This window comes from Oncorhynchus tshawytscha, linkage group LG23, assembly GCF_018296145.1.
Source record: "Oncorhynchus tshawytscha isolate Ot180627B linkage group LG23, Otsh_v2.0, whole genome shotgun sequence".
In the NCBI taxonomy this organism is placed as follows: domain Eukaryota; kingdom Metazoa; phylum Chordata; class Actinopteri; order Salmoniformes; family Salmonidae; genus Oncorhynchus; species Oncorhynchus tshawytscha.
Genome location: NC_056451.1, coordinates 13,614,192 through 13,634,769, shown reverse-complemented (window position 1 = coordinate 13,634,769; position 20,578 = coordinate 13,614,192). Strand labels below are relative to the sequence as shown.

The 20,578-nt window shown below is 42.9% G+C and overlaps 2 protein-coding genes across 3 annotated transcripts in view; both read left to right on the top strand.

Moving 5' to 3' along the window:
• The first annotated feature begins 1,317 nt into the window (after positions 1–1,317).
• Positions 1,318–4,863, top strand: mxtx2 (mix-type homeobox gene 2). Of its 2 annotated transcripts, XM_024385762.2 has the most exons (4): positions 1,321–2,760; positions 3,279–3,401; positions 3,489–3,664; positions 3,745–4,863. In XM_024385762.2, the coding sequence occupies exons 3-4, from the start codon at positions 3,524–3,526 to the stop codon at positions 4,432–4,434; spliced, it is 831 nt and encodes a 276-aa protein (XP_024241530.1). In that variant the 5' UTR covers positions 1,321–2,760; positions 3,279–3,401; positions 3,489–3,523; the 3' UTR covers positions 4,435–4,863. The 2 variants fall into 2 exon arrangements, with proteins under 2 accessions (XP_024241529.1, XP_024241530.1); XM_024385761.2 differs by lacking the exon at positions 3,279–3,401 and having other exon boundaries at positions 1,318–2,760.
• A 256-nt stretch (positions 4,864–5,119) lies between these two features.
• The window catches only part of LOC112222900 (ribosome biogenesis protein BMS1 homolog), a 35,193-nt gene continuing 19,734 nt past the window's right edge, over positions 5,120–20,578 (top strand). Inside the window, 17 exon segments of the mRNA XM_024385764.2 lie at positions 5,120–5,269; positions 9,193–9,384; positions 9,826–10,016; positions 10,325–10,404; positions 10,768–10,956; positions 12,130–12,272; positions 12,640–12,761; positions 13,052–13,245; positions 13,570–13,730; positions 14,087–14,271; positions 14,325–14,476; positions 14,479–14,728; positions 15,247–15,348; positions 15,588–15,721; positions 16,064–16,145; positions 16,461–16,723; positions 19,977–20,165. Coding sequence (XP_024241532.2) covers positions 9,203–9,384; positions 9,826–10,016; positions 10,325–10,404; positions 10,768–10,956; positions 12,130–12,272; positions 12,640–12,761; positions 13,052–13,245; positions 13,570–13,730; positions 14,087–14,271; positions 14,325–14,476; positions 14,479–14,728; positions 15,247–15,348; positions 15,588–15,721; positions 16,064–16,145; positions 16,461–16,723; positions 19,977–20,165 — 2,619 coding nt within the window. The 5' untranslated portion in view covers positions 5,120–5,269; positions 9,193–9,202.

The following is a 20,578-nucleotide window of genomic DNA, read 5'->3' as shown; positions in this document are numbered from 1 at the left end:
TATGAATGTCTGCCTAGCAACAGCATGAACAGTATCAACGTCGAGCGTGGGGTTTCGATTTCCATTGCTCTCATTCTCATGTCAGTGACTTCAGCAGTGCGGCACATTTCGATGGCAGTTACTAATGTTAAGCCTCTCTCTCTCAGTAGACGCCGGCACGTATCCTCATTTGCAATTCCCAGTACTATTTTATCACAAATCAATTCATCAATCTCCCGTATTCACAAGTGGCGGATTTTTCTCTCAAACGGATTACAAAGTTGTGTACTGACCCTCTCACCCTCTTCCTGTTTGCAGCTTCTGAAAACGAACCGCTCGTAAATGACGTTTCTGGCGGCGTTGAAGTAATTCTTCAATGCATCCAATATAGCATTTGCATCACACTGTTGTCGTGCTGTGAGGGTGAGATTGTGCCGGTAGATATGCCTGCATTCGCTGCCCATTAAACTCGTTAGAGTTGCAGCTTGTACCTCGTTGGGTTTCTCATGTAGACTGGTCGCCAGCGCATAGTCCTCGAATTCATCCCTGAAGTTGTTCCAATAAGTATTTCAGTCCCCTGTGAGAACCATGGGATTTGGTGGCGGAATGTTCGCTGCCATAGCAATGGAATAGGAGATTTCTTTTAAGGGTTGCGTCAATCGAATCTGGTATCAGGATAAATATGACAATGAGTCACTGATTGTATACTATGTACTTTTTATTAGCTAGGCAATAAGTGGTAAATGCAATTTTCGTATATACGGGCTCTCCATCACACCTCGCAGGGCAAACAGAGAACTGACTTGTTCCTGACAAAGATATTATAATATACTCTGATGACAGAAGTAGTTCCTGCTTCCGAGCCGGCCTGTCAGAGTAGAGACTGGGCGTGGTTTAAACTCATCCAGCCTATCGTTGATTGTTGGTGCAAGAGCTGGTCCCAGCCCCCGCGCAGTCATTGCAGTTGTGTAGAATATCTATGCGCTCACTCAATACAGTTATCTCACACCTGACTCCTGTTATCTAACAAAAGACCGTTTGTTCTCGCAACACTACGTTCTGAATGTGCCCCCACAACTCATTGCACAGTCTTCATGTTATTCTGTATTTTTCCATCACGAGAAAGGCCCGTGGCCCTGAAAAGTTTAACCATTTTTTATTTATTTAACTAGGCAGTTTAGTCAGTTAAGAACAAATTCTTATTTTCAATGACGGCCTAGGAACACCTTGTCAGCTCGGGGATTTGAACTTGCAACCTTCCGGTTACTAGTCCAATGCTCTAACCACTAGGCTACCCTGCCGCCCCAGTGTCTCAAGTCAGCTATGTTGCATAACACATATACCCACACAAGCCAACAGCAAATAATATTCCATCACATTATGATATGGTAAGGGCTATAGTGTATAACACTGAACCTCAAACTTTCCCTTCAGTCATCGAGGTAGGTAGTGATGCTAGCAAGCCAGCTAACGAGTTGATCAGTGTTGTAAGTAGGAAACGGCGTGTGTTCGCAAATGGAACGTAACTGCGCCTATACTGTACTTAGTTACAAAAATAACAAACGTGTGTTTTCCGAGCCACTTCTGAAACCATGTTTCAGTATGATATGTTAGATAAAGGAATAAAGACGGACACAAATGTCAAGTTCAATAGCCTTGTTTGTGCATTGTACAAATCCCTACACGTGGAGTCCGGGGAACAGTCCGGCTAGTCGAATACCTATCAACTAGACTCCGTAACAGTTAACTAGCTTGCTAACACGTTAGCTCGTCAGTTTAGTTAGATTGCTTTAGCTAGAAAGCTTTCGAATCTGGTAACATTTTAGCCAGCTAAAGTAGGTAGTTAGTGATCTAGCTAGTGATCTATTTAGGTATAGGATTAGTTAGCATCAACTAACACTGCTTGTTGTATTAGCAAATGTGGGTTAGCTATCATGCTAATTAGCATGCTAACGTTATTCTAGATAGCTAGCAAGCTAACAAAAGACTTACCTCAATGTGTTTTTTAGGTTCGACGGCGAGTTCTTGAACGCTAGTATTTCCTGAACTTTTGTTAAACATAACAGACATTTTATCCGGTAGGATGAATCCTTTATTCCGAGAAAATAAAACATTTATTGTAGATACAGCCAAGGGTGTTCGTCCTCACCAGGAGGTGGTGATAGAGCGATATCAGACATGATTGGGCGTTGATGACTGTTTCACCCGGTGGGTGAGGTTATTTTATTTTACACAACTTATTTTCATTTGTTTTCAATCAAATATATTTCAAACCATACTTTGCATACTGTACATGCGCTACACACAAAATGATCAAATCAAGATTACATTGCCTTGAAACAAGAAGGCACCATTCACACCTGTTGTCTCTTTCATAAAGTAAATGAGCTGTAAACGTATGGACAGTACCTGAAATAAAAAACAAACATTAATGATGCAATGATTGTGTTGAGGAGAGGGTAGGGTAAGTGTTAATTTTGTATGTGTGTCACATGGTTAAGGTGATTAGGCCAGGGGAGGGGGGAAGTGTGTTGCAAATGACCTCCTTGAGAGGAAAATGTCTTGTCTTCCAAGGGAACACCACACCCCACTATTCTAACTTTCTCTTTAGAGTTTGGTATAAAAACGGCACTGCTGATCTCCAGTGTCAGAGATCTATAGCAAGAAACATATCTTAGATCTACAAGTTATTCAGTCACAGAGACTGAGGACTAGACCAAGACTAGAGAGCAACTGACACAGATCTAAACAACAGAGACATTTCGATGGACTGCAGCTTTGGTGAGGATAAAAATCTATGTATTTTGGGCTTCTGGATTTAGCCCCTTTACTTTTAAGATCACAGTTGTGCTGTTTTTACTTTAATATATTTTTGATAGTCTAGTTACAATCAGGTTTGCCTTGTTGAGTGCATTTATGTCCTTGGATAGACTAGTCCATCTGTAGATGCTCTACAATCCATCTACAGCCTATCAGTAACATTTCTACTAACTCTAGCACTAACCTTAACCCTTACCCTAAATTAATCGTAACCTTAGCAAGCAGTTGCTTATCAACAGATAATTTGTTGATAGTATGACATAGTATTCAGACTCTCCAAGTGTTTGTGTTTCTGTCTATTCGTAGTATTACATACTTAACATGTGAACTGTCCTCAGTGAATTGTATGTATTTACTGTATTAACTGTCTTGACATGTTTTTCAATGTTTGATACTTACCACTGTTTGTCTTATACTTGTGATTCATTCATCCTTTACCTTTTTGTCTGTGTTTGTTTATCTCTTTGTACTGTTTGAAGTGTGTGTGTCTATACCAGTAGGAGATTGGGCAGTGAGGAAGAGGATATTTCCCTCCCTGATACACTTCCCTTTGTCCCATTTCCATTGGCTCCCGTCTTGATGTAATCATTGGGATGCCAGAGGTATTTAGAGCTGTAGTGGCTGTTTTGTTCTATTATTCAAAATACAATATCTAAATCAATGTCAGTAACATTGGTACTGTTCTGCAGGTCAAGACAATGCCGCACAGACGGGTGCTAGGACCATGGGGCGCAGGAAGAGAACTATCTTCACCAAAGAGCACCTGAAGCTTCTGCGGGTGGATTTTGATGTTGATCCCTACCCAAGCATTGCCGTGAGGGAGCGCCTATCCCAAGCCACTGGCCTAACAGAATCCCGCATTCAGGTAAGTGGTTGCACACACCTTTCCCATTCAATTACGTTGTAAAAAGCACATTTTCATCTAGCTATCCCTATCTGTTGCAGGTGTGGTTTCAGAACAGGAGAGCCAGAACAATGAAGCACAGGGACCACAAAGTCTCCCCTCAGCCAGAGTCAGCTCACCCTATCCCCAGTCCTTTTCTACCTACACAGTCTTTCTCCAAACTCCTCCATGGGATCAAAGATGTGACCCACCAGGTCGACATAGAGGAAGTCTCTTATGACCAGCCGCTGAGCCACAGTCAGATGCATGAGGAGGACTGCTTCTACGGTCCCTCATCTTGTCCCCCCACCTTCCCGCTCTCTCCAGGGGATGCCGGATACAGCAGTCCCTCATTCAGTGTGGGAGTGAGACATGACAGGTTCCTGGACACTATCTCTCCAGGTGCTTTGCCAGAAGCTCAATGGTGCAACGTTGCCCAAGAGTTCCCGTTCTGCTCCCAGGGGGAGGGCCAGGACTTCCGCTACTCACCTCCATCTGGACTTCTTCATCCCCAGTACGCCCACGGCGGACTCCAGTCCATTCGTGCCAGCAGCACCTTCGACCCGTTCTCCAGTTGCCCTGCCACACCGGACTCAGCCTACTGGGACATAGGACTTGAGAACCCCTATCCCATAGACCAGGGTTTGCTCTACAGGGAAGTCTCCGATGAGTACTCAAATCCTTCTGGGCACTTTGATGCTATGCAAGAAGCCCCACTACATGAACTGTCTTCCCAGTGGCAGGACCAGTAAACACCCCTACCATATTCTAGATCTTCAAGGGTTGCCAACACTCCAGGTTTGAATAGGTCTAGCTCTTGTGAGAAGTAGTGCTGTTCCGGGATGGTCTCAATGAAACAAATAATGAACATTTTAATTATGTCGATGGACTTCTAATCAATCCCAGAATGAATTCGGCAACATTAAGGCATGCCTGACTGTATTAGCCATGTACAATAGGACTGCATGAATGAACATAGCTGTTGCGTTATGTAGGGAGGTACGTTACTACTATAATATAGTGTTCATCTATTTATTTTTAAAACATGTATTTTACCAGGTGAGTCAGTTAAGAAAAACACATATTTACTGGCTATAAAGGGTGTATAATATGAGTAGAATAATACATTGACAATTTATTTAACATAATGTATCACAATTTATTCCAAATAAACACCTACTTTGAACTGCTGTTTTGATATTTTATTCTCTCAGAATTGACAATGAAATAGGACTACCATACCCGCAGTAATTTGAGTCATGTGTCCGGTCAGTAGCACGTGACTCCCATCTAATTTAGGAGAAGGCTTTTAAATCACTCTTCCTTTGTCATTGATAGATTTATTTTTGCAGATATTAGACTACAACCAAATGGTGGAACGTGTTAGGAGGCGGAACTTTTAAATTGGTGTGATGTTTCCTAGACGCCTGGAAATACAAATGGCCATCACTTCCGGATTCTCTGTACGCATGTGAGACAGTTGGAAACGCGTTTGTTTTGCAACTATTGTGTTTGTCCAGATGAAGTAAACAAATGCACTTCATTAACTGACTGGAAATCAAGTCGTTTGAAGTAGCTATCTCGCAGGTAATGTGGCTTTATTTCTCCGTGCCTTCATAAATTGCAATTAGCTTTGACAAGTACAGAACTGGTCTAAGAATATTTCGTATTCTGTATTTAAATCCGACACACTCCATGTATACTGAACAAAAATATAAACTCAACATGCAACTATTTCAACGAATTTGAGTTACAGTTCATATAAGGAAATCAGTTAATTTTAATTTAATTAGACCCTAATCAATGGTTTCACACACTGGGCAGGGGCGCAGCCTCGGGTGTGCTTGGAATAGCATAGGCCCACCCACTTGGAGGCCAGGCTCAGCCAATCAGAATGAGTTTTAACCCCACAAAGGGCTTTGTTACAGACAGAAATACTTCTGTTTCATCAGCTGTCCGGGTGGCTGGTCTCAGATGCCGCAGGTGGAGGTCCAGGGCTGGCGTGGTCACACGTGTTCTACGGTTCTGAGGCCGGTTGGGCTTACTGCCAAATTCTCAAAAATGACATTGGAGGCGACTTATGGTAGAGAAATGAACATTCTCAATTACCTGGCAACAGCTCTGGTGCACATTGCTGCAGTCAGCATGCCAATTGCATGCTCCCCTAAAACTTGAGACTTCTGTGGCATTGTGTTATGTGACACAACTGCACATTTTAAGAGTGGTCTTTTATTGGCCACAGCATTTATATTTTTATTCTGTGTATGTGTTACATTTAATTTGTGAATGTACATCCATTTCGTATGATATATTACGAATTACAACCTTCTAGGCTGGGGGTAAAGGGGGTAAAGGTTAGGAGTTAAGTTAACATGCTAAATGGTTGCAAAGTAGCTAAAAAGTAGTAAGTAGTTGAAACATTGCTGATGTTTTCCATGATAAGATCGGTATCCATGGGTGAGCCATCCCTTAAGTAGACTGGAACTGTGCCCATTTTTTTTCAATGGTGAACTACCTGAGTAAAACATCATTTATTCACGAGCTTTGCCTCAACTCCTTCAGAGTGGAGAGTAGCCCACCTGTCGGCAGATGGCGCTAATATTCCTTTTACGGTAGGTTGTTTTTCAATTGCATCCAACTGTAATCTATGCAGTCGGCTATACACTTGTCATGTCCCCCCGGTGACCGACTCGTACATAAAACATCCTCCATTCAGGCTGCAAGGGAGTCGATTTCCTTTTAACGTAGCTTTAATGGCGAGCTGTAAAGAAAGAGGTAAAATTGGCGTACTGTTTAAAAAATTAAAAAATCCACCACCATGCTAGTCATTAATGCTACTTCCTGATTTGGAAAAGTGTAGAGTGTTTTGTTGACATTTGGAAAGTTTACCGACAAATTTGCTGTTTCCATCAGGCATATTGTGACTTTAAAAAAAAAAGTCCTTTACATGCATAAAAGGTTGGATGGAAGCCTGGGTAGTTGCATTTCCCATCCCTTTGAGGTATGTTTTCCAACCCATCTCTCGCCGGCTCTGCAGTGTCTAAATCTAACCATGATGGGTTTCCGACTCCAGTGCAACTCAGTGTAAACCAGTGTAATAGTCGAAATCTGCTGGCTAAGCCAGTTGCATAGATTCCAGTTGGATGCAGTTGACAAAAACAACGTAAAAGGAACAATATAGCGCCATCTGCCAGCCAGTTGGGCTAGAGTTGACAGCAGGCAGGAGTTTTTGAAATGAACCTCCAACTCCTTTGAGTCACTATGCGTCAATACTTAAAAAATGTACATTCTTAATCCTGTGTACCTAAATTGCGTGCCTTTCTTAGTATTTCACAGTCAGTGGTTGTATTTGATTAACGTTTTATTAAAATGTATGGATTTCAGCAAGCAAAGGCACGCAACAACAGAGGATGCACATAGGTTCATTTAAAAAACTATAGTCTGCTCTCAACTATGGAGGAGTTGAGGTACTTGGCTACAATTTGTATGCCAGATGTCATATCTTAATCATTTGTTTCCATTACTGGGCGTTAGAGTTTAGCTTATACAAAACATTGCCATAGTGAGATTTTTCTTAACGCTACTTTTTCACCGAATCAAGAACAAAGAAATTCTTATTTTGTCCAGTTGCAGGTGGTTCTCCAAAAAACAGAGATTATTCAGAAATATATTATATCCACATTTTGCACCGAGTGAGGTGTTCCTTTGCCATTTTAGCTGCCAGACATCTTGCATTTCTCAACATCTTTGCAGGAGCTAGTCATTTCTATTCGCCTTGGCCACTTGTAGAGGTAGTTGGCAGCGCATCACACATTGCAGCCAAAACAAAGATGTACACACATGCAAGATGCATTTCTCACTTGATATAAAACATGGATGTAATATCTTTCTGAATATTCTGTTTTTTTTGGAGAACCATCTGTAACCAGACACAGACATTTTTAAGATACTTTTTTCACTGAAACGAGAACAAAGAAAGTATTGTCAAGGACAAGTAAGTTGAAAAATCTATGGCAATGTTTTGTCTGGAGTAACATTCTGACCACCCTTCCCGTGCGTTGCAAAATAAATGTACATAAATAACATAAATGTTATTCAATCATTGCACCCACACTGCTCGGGTGTCTGCGTGGCAAGGCGCTAAAATTGAACTTGGTTCTATTTGTGATGCTTAACGCTCTCCAAGTCTTGCCTCTCCCGTCTCTTCATTGTTTTTTAGGAGCATATACCCACATGGCTGATTGAAAGATGAACGGTGGTCCACACTCAGTTCATCTTTGTGGTAATGCTCTGTAAAGTTGTTTGCCAACCTCCAAAGTCCAAAGAAGAAAAATAATCCTGAAGGAAGGAGGAGAGATGACGAGAAACTCATTTGGCTCACCGTTTTATCTGTGGATTGATTGTCGGAGAAGAGGACCTTGTTCATTTCAGTTAAAATAACAACCCAATGTTGATATCCCAAGACAAAGTAGCTTGCAACAGTAAGCTAGCTAGCTAAATTGCCATAATTGTTTAATGATTTTTGATCTGTCCCCAAATTATATAATATAATTGGTTCAATGTGGTTTGATATTTCAACCTGTGTGTCCTGATTGCGTCTGGCGTGGGTGAACAAAATCAACTTGCCCGCAATGGATGACGGATGCACGGTTGGTCAGCATGTTATGCCCAGTAATGGAAATGCATTGTTAAGTTATATCACGTTATCTGGCGTGCAAACTGTAGCTTAGGTTGAAATGAGTTCCAACCTAAATCTGTTTGCATGGTAGCTAGCTGGACATGCAGTTAGTGTATTAACCGTCAGGTTATCTTTAGGAAGTACAAAAAGAGACTCAACACTTGAGTAAATGTCGTAATACGAAGACGACTGACTTAATGGTCGTTAAATGAGGCAAACAATTTATGATAATGTTGTTACATGTAGTTGATTGTAGGTTGTGGTGCTCCCAAAACACCCACTAGCTATTGGGGCCGGGACAATACCAGTATCTCAATCTTTTTTCCCAGGCAAAAATGAAAACATGAAGCTGGTAACTCTTTGTTCCTTTAAAAAACTGCTGTATGTAAAATAGTGTGCTATAGCTTGGAAAATACATAAATATGACTCTGGATGACAACATGTTTGTTTCCAACATTAGGACTGTTTTCCGAAATATGTTAAATCTGCCTTTTGTTTCCTTGCTATGATACTGAGCATCGCTATATTGGTATCGTCCCTGTCCTACTAGCTATGTTGTGAGCTGTGTAAAATGCTTGTACAATGTGTAGCATAGACCAAGTTGCTGCAGTTACTTTTATATTGTCAGACAAAGCCATCACCTCTTACTGATACTTATTTCAGATTTCCATGAGTTGAGTGACCCTGTTGTTACTAGCAAATGCACTACAACCATTATGGGCAAGTTTCTTGCCATACTGTAGGTAATTCACTCACATACAGGGAGGTAGTTGGAACTATCTAAATGATTGGTTCTCCAAGCTTCAGTTTCTGACCTGTGTGTGATTCTCAGAAAGGAGAAGATGGAGGGGAAGGAGCCAAAGAAGGAACAGAAGCGGCACCAGCAGAAGCACAGTGGGCCCAAGGCGGAGAGGAAGAAGATCAGGAAGCAGCTGGGAACTCCTGCCGGAGATGACGAGCGCAAGAGGAACCCCAAAGCGTTTGCGGTCCAGTCAGCAGTGCGCATGGCCAAAACCTTCCACAGGTCAGCAGCATTCGTATACATGCCCCACTATACTACACTACATGAAAAATCATCCCACCATCAGCTTTCATGTTTATGTTTTTAGCATTTATTTTGTTTTGTTTCACAAGGTTTACATAGTATATTGTTGTCATTTTAGTTGCTGTGACACTAATCTGTGGTTTACAAGTTCATAGAAATAACCATAGGAGTGAATGCTGTTAACATGTATCTTGAGTGGTTCTTGAGTGTATCTTGAGTGGTTCAGGTCGCAGTTGCAAATGAGAACTTGTTCTCAACTAGCCTACCTGGTTAAATAAAGGTGAAATAAAAAATAAAAATAAAAGACAGAAGGACAGACATTGAGATTTAGGAAAGCATTGTAGAGGAGGCAGCACAAAAAGTGCAGACAGACACAGTTCAACATTGTAGGAAAAACACTGTTCTTTCCCCCTCTCCCAGAGCCCAGGACCTAAAGGCCAAGAAGCATCACATACCCCTGGTGGACCGCACCCCTTTAGAGCCTCCCCCGATAGTGGTGGTGGTGGTAGGACCCCCCAAGGTGGGCAAGAGCACCCTCATCCGCTGCCTGATCAAAAACTTCACACGGCAGAAACTAGGGGACATCTGCGGGCCTGTGACCATCGTCTCTGGTGAGCTGAGCTTGGATGTTTCTTACTGTATTGAGATCAGTTAGGTCATATTCATTAGTGCACACCATAGCAATGCAATTTGCAACCGAAAATGGAAACAAGCACTTCTTGAAAAAGTTAAGGTAGTCCCTCCCCGGTTTGTCACATTTACTTCCGTTTAGTTCCTGGTGAATACAACCTTGTGTGACCACAGAGCTGTCATTTAATGTGTTGTGTTTACCTTGTGTGACCACAGAGCTGTCATTTAATGTGTTGTGTTTACCTTGTGTGCTAATGCCGCCGCACTACCATCTTAATTTTCCTTTCAGGAAAGAAGAGGCGTCTTACCTTCATCGAGTGTAGCAATGACATCAATACAATGATTGACTTGGCAAAGGTTGCTGACCTGGTAAGTTAATTTGTGTATGGTAGTTGAAGCCAAAATGTCAGAATTTCAAAGGGATCGATAACTAGATCGAATTGTACTTCTTATGATATTGGAGTACGTACAGTGACTATTTGTGAGTCCCAAATTACATCCTATTCACTATATAGTACACTACTTTTGACCAGGACCCATGTTGCACTACTTTTGACCAGGACCTATATGGCTCTGGTCAAAAGTAGTGCATTATATAGCAAGTAGGTTGCCATTTGAGATGGAACTATGAGACAATTGAATTGAACCCAGTCTTCCTTACCAGACATTAAAAAATAGATTTGACGTGGGGCTATCAGTGAGTTAAAAACTGACATCCCTGTGGTCCACCAGGTGCTGATGTTCATTGACGCCAGCTTCGTCTTTGAGATGGAGACCTTTGAGTTCCTCAACATCTGCCAGGTGCACGGCTTCCCGCGCATCATGGGCGTGCTCACCCACCTGGACTCGTTCCGCAATAACAAGGCCCTTCGCAAGACCAAGAAGCGGCTCAAGCATCGCTTCTGGACTGAGGTCTACCAGGTCAGCACCGAATTAGAATGAGAAACTTTTTATCTTTGGTTCCACACCATAAATCGTATTAGCAATTGTGTGTAAGAGTGAGTGAGTCCATGCAAATAGTCTCTTAAAATGCAGGTGAGTACAGGTGGACTGGTTTGTACAGGTAGATGGGTCTCTGCAGGTAGACAGCTTAGGGTTAGCTGCTCAACAGTCTTATGGACTGGAGGTAGAAGCTGTCTCGGAACCTGTTTGTCCGAGACCTGATGCTCAGGTACCGCCTGCTGGAAGGTAGTGGAGAGCAGTCCGTGGCTGGAATCCTTGGCGATCTTCCGAACTTCCTCAGAGACCGCCTGGTGTAGATGTCTTGCTGCCTGCATGACTGGGCGGTCTTCACCACCCTCTGTAGAGCCTTGTGGTTCAGGCCAGGTAGTTGCCGTACCAGGCGGTGATGCAGCCAGACAGAATGCTCTCAATGGTGCACCTGTAAAGGTCCCTGAGGATCTGAGGGGCCAAGCCAAACCTCTTCAGCCGTCCTGTAGTCTACGATCACCTCCTTGGTTTTTCTGAGGTTGAGAGAGAGGTTATTGTCCTGGCACAACTCTGCCAGGGCTCTAACCACCTTTCTCGTCATTGTCGGTGATCAGCCCTATCACCGTCGTGTCGTCAGCAAACTTGATGATGGAGTTGGTTGACAGGTTTTTTTGTGAAGTATTTTACTTGTTTTTCACAAATATATTCAAATGGTACTGAGCATGGATAATACCAAAAGCAACAACAACTGAACACCATACTGTAACTAAATATATACAATCTATATATACACAATCTATAGCTAGTACATTTCATATTTAATTTCTTTGTAAGAGCTGAGATATTTCTGATGTGCTAGATAAACCTTGGAGGTAAATTAGCGGAGTTGGCCAGTCTGTGCCAACCCTGCACGTCCCCTTCATATCCTGCAACTCAGCTTTTTTCTCTTGTGCTATCGAAGTGACAAGTTGACTTGTGATTTTCTTAGGCTTGTCTTGATAAGACGTTTAAAAAAAGTGTACACTATCTGTCAGAGCTTGTAAATGTGTTATAGTTTTAAAGGCTAACAATCTCATAAACATGACATGCAGTCTTTCTCTGAACCTAATTCAACACAAGTCCCTTTCCTGAACAGTGTTCCACGTCCCCTCTTTGATTCCACAGGGTGCCAAACTCTTCTACCTGTCCGGTATGGTGTACGGGGAGTACCAGACCCAGGAGGTCAAGAACCTGGGCCGCTTCATCTCCGTCATGAAGTTCCGCCCGCTGGTGTGGCAGCAATCTCATCCCTACGTCGTGGCCGACCGGTGAGTGTCCAGACCTTTTAGAGCAATGTGCTTGTAATGGAACGTAGCCAGAACTGATTCAGAGTAGGGAAAGTGACATGGATCAAATCAATTAACTACCAGGGGGAAGCAGTACCCGAACGTGGGCAAGTGGTGTGTACTGTATGTTATTGTTTTGTAAATGCTATGCTGCTGTTGAATGGTGCCATGTATGGTTGTGTGTAACAGAGCTGTTTTCTAATAGAAGTAATGTTTATGGTTTGTGTGTGTGTTGTGCACACTTGCGTGCCTGTGAGCGATGGATCCTAGCACCCTGCTTCCGTTTTCAAATGTTCTTGTTGAACTGTACCCCTTCACTGTTCCTCGATCACACTCGCCATCTACACAGCATGGAGGATTTGACGGACCCTGAGATGGTGAGGGTGGACCCCAAGTGTGATCGTACTGTATCTCTCTATGGCTACCTGAGAGGGACATACTTGAAGAATAAAGGCCAGGTCCATATCCCTGGTATGTATGCTCATTGGGTTAAGAGCAAATAAGAATCTGAGCCCTTTTGAGGAACACTAACTTGTAGAGGAGCGATTTAATTAAATACTGCATCAATACTCTCAAACCTAGTACATATTGAGATGCACTATTCACAGCATGTGGTTACTGTGGTGGTGTGTTTGGGAAATGTTTCACTCCTACACAGTTGTACAAAAGTGGGGTTTTGAAAACATCGATTCTGAAAGCTATATTGTCTTAACATTGGGCAATTTGGTTTGAAACCTAACACATGATGGCACCCTCTGCAGGCGTGGGTGATTTTGCGGTGGCAGACATCAGTTTCATGCCAGACCCCTGCACTCTGCCTGAAGCGCAGAAGAAGAGGGCGCTGAACGAGAAGGAGCGGCTGCTCTACGCTCCCATGGCGGGGGTCGGGGGGGTCGTGTACGATAAGGACGCAGTGTACATAGACCTGCCCGGCGGCCACGTCAATCAAGAACAGGTCAGTTCCAACCCCTGGGCCATGTTCAGTAAGACTCAAAAAAGGAAAATACTTTGAAACATTTAACAAAAAATAAAAAAACAATGTATTTTTATTGGTCAAAGTCAGATAATTGATAGATGTGATATGGAAGTCCTCCTGAATATAATTGACTTGTTATATACAATGGCTTGAGACTGTTGTAATGAGTGTACTAAACCAAAAGTGTCATGGGCCATTGAAAATTCCCTCTCCCCTGAACCTAGATAATGTCCAGAGGATTTTTGTAATGTAATTTTGGTAACACGCTCCTTTAATCAGTCATTTCTGTCCCGTGTCCACTAGGAGGAGGTCTGTCCCACCACAGAGTTGGTCCAATCCCTCATCGGTACACACACCACCCTGGATGCCAAGATGGCCGCCGGCAAAGTGTCACTATTCACAGGGGCGGCTGCCCTGACCCCCGGGGAAGTGGAGGAGGAGGAGGAGGAGGAGGAGGAGAACGGGTGAGTGACGCTCGCGCAACAACATCTTTGAAATCTCAAATGATACCCTATTCCATATATTGATTGTGCGCTACTTTTGAAAGCCACTGGAATCATTTGAGACACAGACTCATTGTTAAAATTGGTTAGACTAATTGTCAAGAGTCGCAGCCCTAAAATCTGTCAGTCCTTGCAATTTTGAGAGTCGCTACATTTCTCTAGTCCTAATCCTCAGCTTTATAGCAAACCAAGTGGCTGCCGTTTTGTTCTTTTATGAAATAAAAAGTGGACCCTTAAATAAAGGAATAAAGAAAATGATATACATTTTTTCCTCTGACTTGTGTTGGTCTTCATCTTGTCTTACAGGCTGACGTCAGGACCCCAGGAGAGCCGATCTGGGACCCTGAGACACAGAGAGAGAGGAGGAAGGCTGTCTTCACTGAAGAGGAAGATGATGACGATGATGACAGCGAGGGTAGCAGTGACGAAGAGGGGTGGATGAGGGGGGAAACAAAGGAAGATGAGGAAGGAGAGTCTGAAGAAGAGGATGAGGGGGAAACAAAGGGGAAGAAGAAGAAACTGTTTTGAAGAAAGTGGCAAAGGACAGAATTGAACCAAAAGAGAAGCAAGGAATAAAGACCATCCCTCCGGTGAAGAGACAGAAGATGGAGGAAAGGAAAGTGGAGAAAGAGCCAGTGGTGGAGGTACCTGCCTTTGCAGACAGTGACGATGAGCTGGAAATGAGTGAGGAGGAGGAAGGAGAAGGGGGGGAAGGGAGAGTGATGGAGAGGAAAGTGATTCGGAGGGGGAAGAAGATGAAGAAGACGGTGCAGTGGAAAAGTGTGATCTCAAACCAATAGACTCGGGTCATTGCTCAGAGGAGGATGTGAGTGATTCAATAGAAGATGACTGTGAAACCAATGTCTCGGGCAAAGAAAGCAAGAAGTCAAATGCCACCTCCAAAATGGAAGAGGAAGATGAGGAGATGGAGGGAGGAGAGCTGTGCTATGAAAGTGCAGGTAATATTCGGTCTATTCAGCGTATTTCCATTGTGACCCCTCCCCCTTGTCTATACTACCTCTTCGGGTCCACAGACTTTGTTCAATAATGCTGCTCTGAATTTAATACCAAGTTGAGTACTTGAATCAGGTGTGTTAGTGGCAGGCTGGAACAAAAACCTGCACATACTGGTGTAAGCAATACTGTGATGGATGCACCTTACTCCAACAGTTGTCTGTTGAATTCAAAACCAACCTAGCCCTTACTCTCTAGGCACTCCTGTAGATCTGACAGGACTGGATAGAATTCTTGCCTTGTGATAGGATAATCTAATGACCTATCCAATCGTATTAAATTTACAGGAGTGCCTAGGAGCTAAGGGTCGATTTAACATTCAGAATGCGTGCTTCGGTCTGCCATATTGCTTTCGCCTTGTGAATACTGATGGGGGAGGGGAAGTGGCCAAATGGAACAAGAACTTAAGTTGGAATCAATAATTAATTTGACCTTTGACCCTAACCCACCTCATGTTTCTCAGGGGCACTGCGGTGGAAGGAGGGTCTGCAACAGAAAGCGTCGGAGGCGTTTCTACGGCAACAGCGCGCCGCCCCCAACCTGCGTAAACTGGTGTACGGCACAGGTAACGTCTCGGTTTCAGTAAGAATATTATACTTTTTTGCTGTTAATTTTACTGCCATTTTCCCTTTCATCCTAATGTCATGGCGGTCTTGTTTGTTGGGCACTAGTCTATTCATTAATGCACACTATAGCAAAACGTTTAGCAATGAAAATGAGCATTTGTTATTGGACTATTTTGCCCCATTTGCTTCTGTTTGTGCCTAGCCTTGATTTCTGACTGACTACGCTTGTCTCCTTCAGTGGCAGAGGATGAAGAGGAGCTGGGAGGGCTGTTTTGAGTCAGCCGCCCCGAGAAGGACAAGAAGCATCGTGCGGACGGCGTGGACTGCTCCCGTTTTGACCCCGATGCCGCTCGCAATTGGGACCTGGAAGAGGTAAAAGAAATCTACAAAACCATATTGTAGCGCCCCTTTCCCTTGTCCCATCTCTTTTACTACAGGGTTTATCTTCATCTGGGACCCCAAGGGTTGCACATTTTTGTTTTAACCCAGCACTAGCACACCTTACTTGGCACTGGACATTTTAAAGTGTGGAAAGACCAACAGTTGGAAGAAAGGCATTAAGTAAGACGTTAGGAGCTATGGATGGAGGCATCCATACATTTCATATTCTTACCTGGGTTGGGGTCAATATAATTTAGTTTCCATCAATTCAAGAGATGAATGAAATTTATTGAGAATATTTTTTTGTAATTGACATAAATATTGTTTCCTCAGATGCTGGACTCGATACGGGACTGTTTTGTGACGGGGAAATGGGAAGACGATCAAGATGCTGCTACATTGCAGAAAGAGGATGGTAAGGAGTTGCTGCTCAATAATGTTGGGATTGTTTTCATGACTTTCTTGGTCTTATCCTTAAGTGTGTTATAACTGCAATCTGTCCCATTTTAAATGCAATCTGTAAAGGTCGACTCCTGTGTTCACATCAAATAGGGTAAGCAGAGAGCAGTTGAAATTCATTTTCCCCAATTCAAATTATTTTCATGTGCTCCGGATATGGGCTCATATTCCCAACAGGGTAGTCCCAATCCATCAGGGCTATGTACTGTATAGCAGAAGTCCACTGTTCATTATCACCCCCTTGCTAACTCGCTCTTCTTTTCTCTTCTAGAGGAGCTGTATGGCGACTTTGAGGACTTGGAGACAGGGGCAGTGCACAAGGGGAAAGCTGGCAAGCAGAAGGACCAAGCTGAGGAAGAAAGTGATGATGATGATGACGAAGAGGAGGAGAAGCTGATGGTGGACGACGAGACCCAGAAGAACAAGCGTCTGGAGAAGAAACGGCGGCTGAAGGAGTGTTTCGACACGGAGTACGACGACGGAGACGCCACCTACTTTGACGACCTCAAGGAGGAGATGCAAAAACAGGCAGAGGTGAGGGGTTATGGGGTCATAGGTAAATGTTTGATATGACAGGAGGCAGAAGTCTCTTGCCCTGTTTGAGTACTTCAGAAATGCCTCCTTTGTCCTTGATGCAAACACAGATTTAAAAAAATAAATGTTTTGTATAGGCATTTTGACACTTCATTTCGACAGTTATGAAATGAGTGGAGGTTACAGTCAGGTGGAAGAAACAGTGGGAAGGGTGGATGCAGGCAATGTTCCCTAAAAAATGTAGTCACTGAGCAAATTTCAGGTCTGCTGAACTTTGAACTTGAACTTCCGGTGCACGTTTACTGTGCACCCTGAGGCTGTACCCGCTTTAAGTTTGTTTTAACAGTGGCCAAGTAGCCTACTGTGGCTATTTGATCATAATGTAGGCTGTAATGTAGGTCATACAAAAACAATGGAGAACATTTTAACATGGAAATAGCAGTTCTATCATTCAGCCTACAGTAGCAGCCAATATGTGGTGTTCAATGCCTACATTCCATTAGACTTTAAAAAATCAAATACAGTTGAAGTTTACGTACACCTTAGCCAAATACATTTAAACTCAGTTTTTCACAATTCCTGACATTTAGTACTAGTAAAAATTCACTGTCTTAGGTCAGTTAGGATCACCACTTTATTTTAAGAATGTGAAATGTCAGAATAATAGTAGAGAATTATTTATTTCAGCTTGTACTTTTTCATCACATTCCCAGTGGGTCAGAAGTTTACATACACTCAATGAGTATTTGGTAGCATTGCCTTAAAATTGTTTAACTTGGGTCAAATGTTTTGAGTAGCCTTCCACAAGCTTCCCACAATAAGTTGGGTGAATTTTGGCCTATTCCTCTGCTGGTGTAACTGAGTTACTGAGCTGAGCTGGTGTAACTGAGTCAGGTTGTAGACCTCCTTGTTCGCACACGTTTTTTCAGTGCTGCCCACAAATGTTCTATAGTATTGAGGTCAGGGCTTTGTGATGTCCACTCCAATACCTTGACTTTCTTGTCCTTAAGCCATTTTGTCACAACTGGAAGTATGCTTGGGGTCATTGTCCATTTGGAAGACCCATTTGCGACCAAGCTTTAACTGATGTCTTGAGATGTTGCTTCAATATATCCACATAATTGTCTTTCCTCATGATGCCATCTATTTTGTGAAGTGCACCAGTCCCTCCTGCAGCACAGCACCCCCACAATATGATGCTGCAACCCCCGTGCTTCACGGTTGGGATGGTTTTCTTTGGCTTGCAAGCCTCCCCCTTTTTCCTCCAAACATAACGATGGTCATTATGGCCAAAAAGTTATATTTTTGTTTCATCAGACCAGAGGACACTTCTCTTCTTAAAAAGTACGATTGTTTTTCCCCATGTGCGTTGCAGACCGTAGTCTGGCTTTTTTTATGGTGGTTTTGGAGCAGTGGCCACTTCCTTGCTTCCTTGTCGATATAGGCCTTGTTTTACTGTGGATATTGATACTTTTGTACCGGTTTCCTCCAGCATCTTCACGAGGTTCTTTGCTGTTGTTCTGGGATTGATTTGCACTTTTCGCACCAAAGTACATTAATCTCTAGGAGACAGAACACGTCTCCTTCCTGAGCAGTATGATGGCTGCGTGGTCCCACCACCAATTGACTCAAATGATGCCAATTAGCCTATCGGAAGCTTCTAAAGCCATGACATAATTTTCTGGAATTTTCCAAGCTGTTTAAAGGCACAGTCAACTTAGTGTATGTAAACTTCTGACCCACTGGAATTGTGATACAGTGAATTATAAGTGAAATAATCTGTCTGTAAACAATTGTCGGAAAAATGACTTGTGTCATGCACAAAGTAGATGTCCTAACCGACTTGCCAAAACTATAGTTTGTTAACAATAAATGTGTGGAGTGGTTGAAAAACAAGTTTTAATGACTCCAACCTAAGTCTATGTAAACTTCCGACTTCAACTGTATATATATATTTTTTTACATGCAGGCTTGAAGTTAACCTGTTTCTCCAAGGAGGTGACTGAAACTTTTTATTTTATGCAAGAAACCACAAATTCATTATTATTCCCATACCATTATTACAGAGAATCAGACAAATTATGCTACACTATGCTTATTGGCTACCTATTCAAGACCGTCTCAAAATCCAACACTTCCCCTTTAAGAGATTAAAAAGCTCAGTACCTGACTTGCTTTTCAAAGATGGCTAGAAATGTACACATTTTGTGCTCTTGTTGGAAGCAACCACTCCCCCATTGTTGACTATAAATGAGCTAAACCAGGGCTAATAACTCACTAAGTAGCCAAGAATATGAACAACTGTGAACACGTGGCAACATGCAGCTCTCACTTTGATTTCAAAACAAGCGCATCTACTCAAGACCGCTCATACAGTAGCCTAAACACAGTACAGTTGAAAGTGAATGACACAGATCCATATGGAAATGGCTATTTGCATATAGGCCTACTGCAGCTCTGATTGGTTATGGCGCACCGGTCCGTGTAGAATACTGCGGAGTCATGCCTGACAATGCAATAGAATCCCACTCCAAGAAAATCTCTTGCATATTTAGTTTTGCATACGGAATCTTGCAGTTAGTTCTGTTTTCGGTACATTACATTGAAAGTGGCTAGTATTGCGTTCACAATTACCACAGTAGAGCGAAACGTTGTAGTGTTAATTAAAGGGGAAAACTGTAGAAAGTTGAGTGACGTTCAACCTCAAGCTTCTGTGCGCGCTCTCATATTTCTTCTACACACAGCTTAGAGGGAACATGTGGGGAGCTTCCAGTGGGGAGCTTCGCATATGTGGCATGGCTGGAGTGTTACCACTGTGCGTAATCACAGATCTGAATTGATTGGATTGGGGAGTGAACAGGGTGTTAAACTTACTTGCACCTACCCAACCACCAGATCTGTGCTTACATCTAAGAAACAAGGAAGGATACATTTGGAAATTATTGAAGCGGGGTCAAGGTAACATCTTATTATGCCCAAAAGGAAACCAAAGTTGTCTGTGGTATTCCGATCAGACATTGGGTCATGTTCATCAGGCACAATGGGGGAAAATCGGTCTTAAAACGCAAAACAAAATTGTGCATGCTTTTTTTTTTCTTAAAAAAAAAATCCACAACCTTGGCACTCACACAAAGTATATTCAGTATGTGGCCCATGTGGGATTCAAACCAACAACCCTGATGTTGACAGCACCATGTTCTAACCCACTGAGCCTTTCATTTCACCACAATCTCTAAACCTTTCCTCTTCCTAGCTGAACCGGGCTGAGTTTGAGGAAGTGGATGATGAGACACGGGTCCAGTACGAGGGCTTCCGGCCTGGCATGTATGTCCGTCTGGAGATCCCCTCCCTGCCCTGCGAGTTTGTCACCAAATTTGACCCCCACTATCCCATCATCCTCGGGGCTCTAGGTGCCAGCGAGGGGAATGTAGGCTACCTGCAGGTAAGTGAAGGGTTAACGAGTCAGGCTCTATTTAATTTAAATTGAAATAGAGTGAATTGGACTTCCAGTTCAAGAACAAACTCCTTGACTGTGTCTGAAATATCACCCTAAATACAGGGATGTCCCATTGAGGCCGATGTTTCTTTTGCAAGGGAGCCCTGAGTCACACGAATGCCTGACACAATTATAACAATCCAAGACGGGAGCATGAAACATACAAAAATCTATTTTGAAAAACGCATGCATTCCTCTGTAAAAAGGTCATTTACCAATACCCTGAAATGTCTGAAAGGCAATGGTGCGTCCAATTGTAGTGTATTCTGAAATGTGTTCCATGTATGTGGCATGTAAAAACAAAAGGATGTTTTACCAAAATCAGTAATGAGAACAGGGATTTCAAGAATTACTGTGAG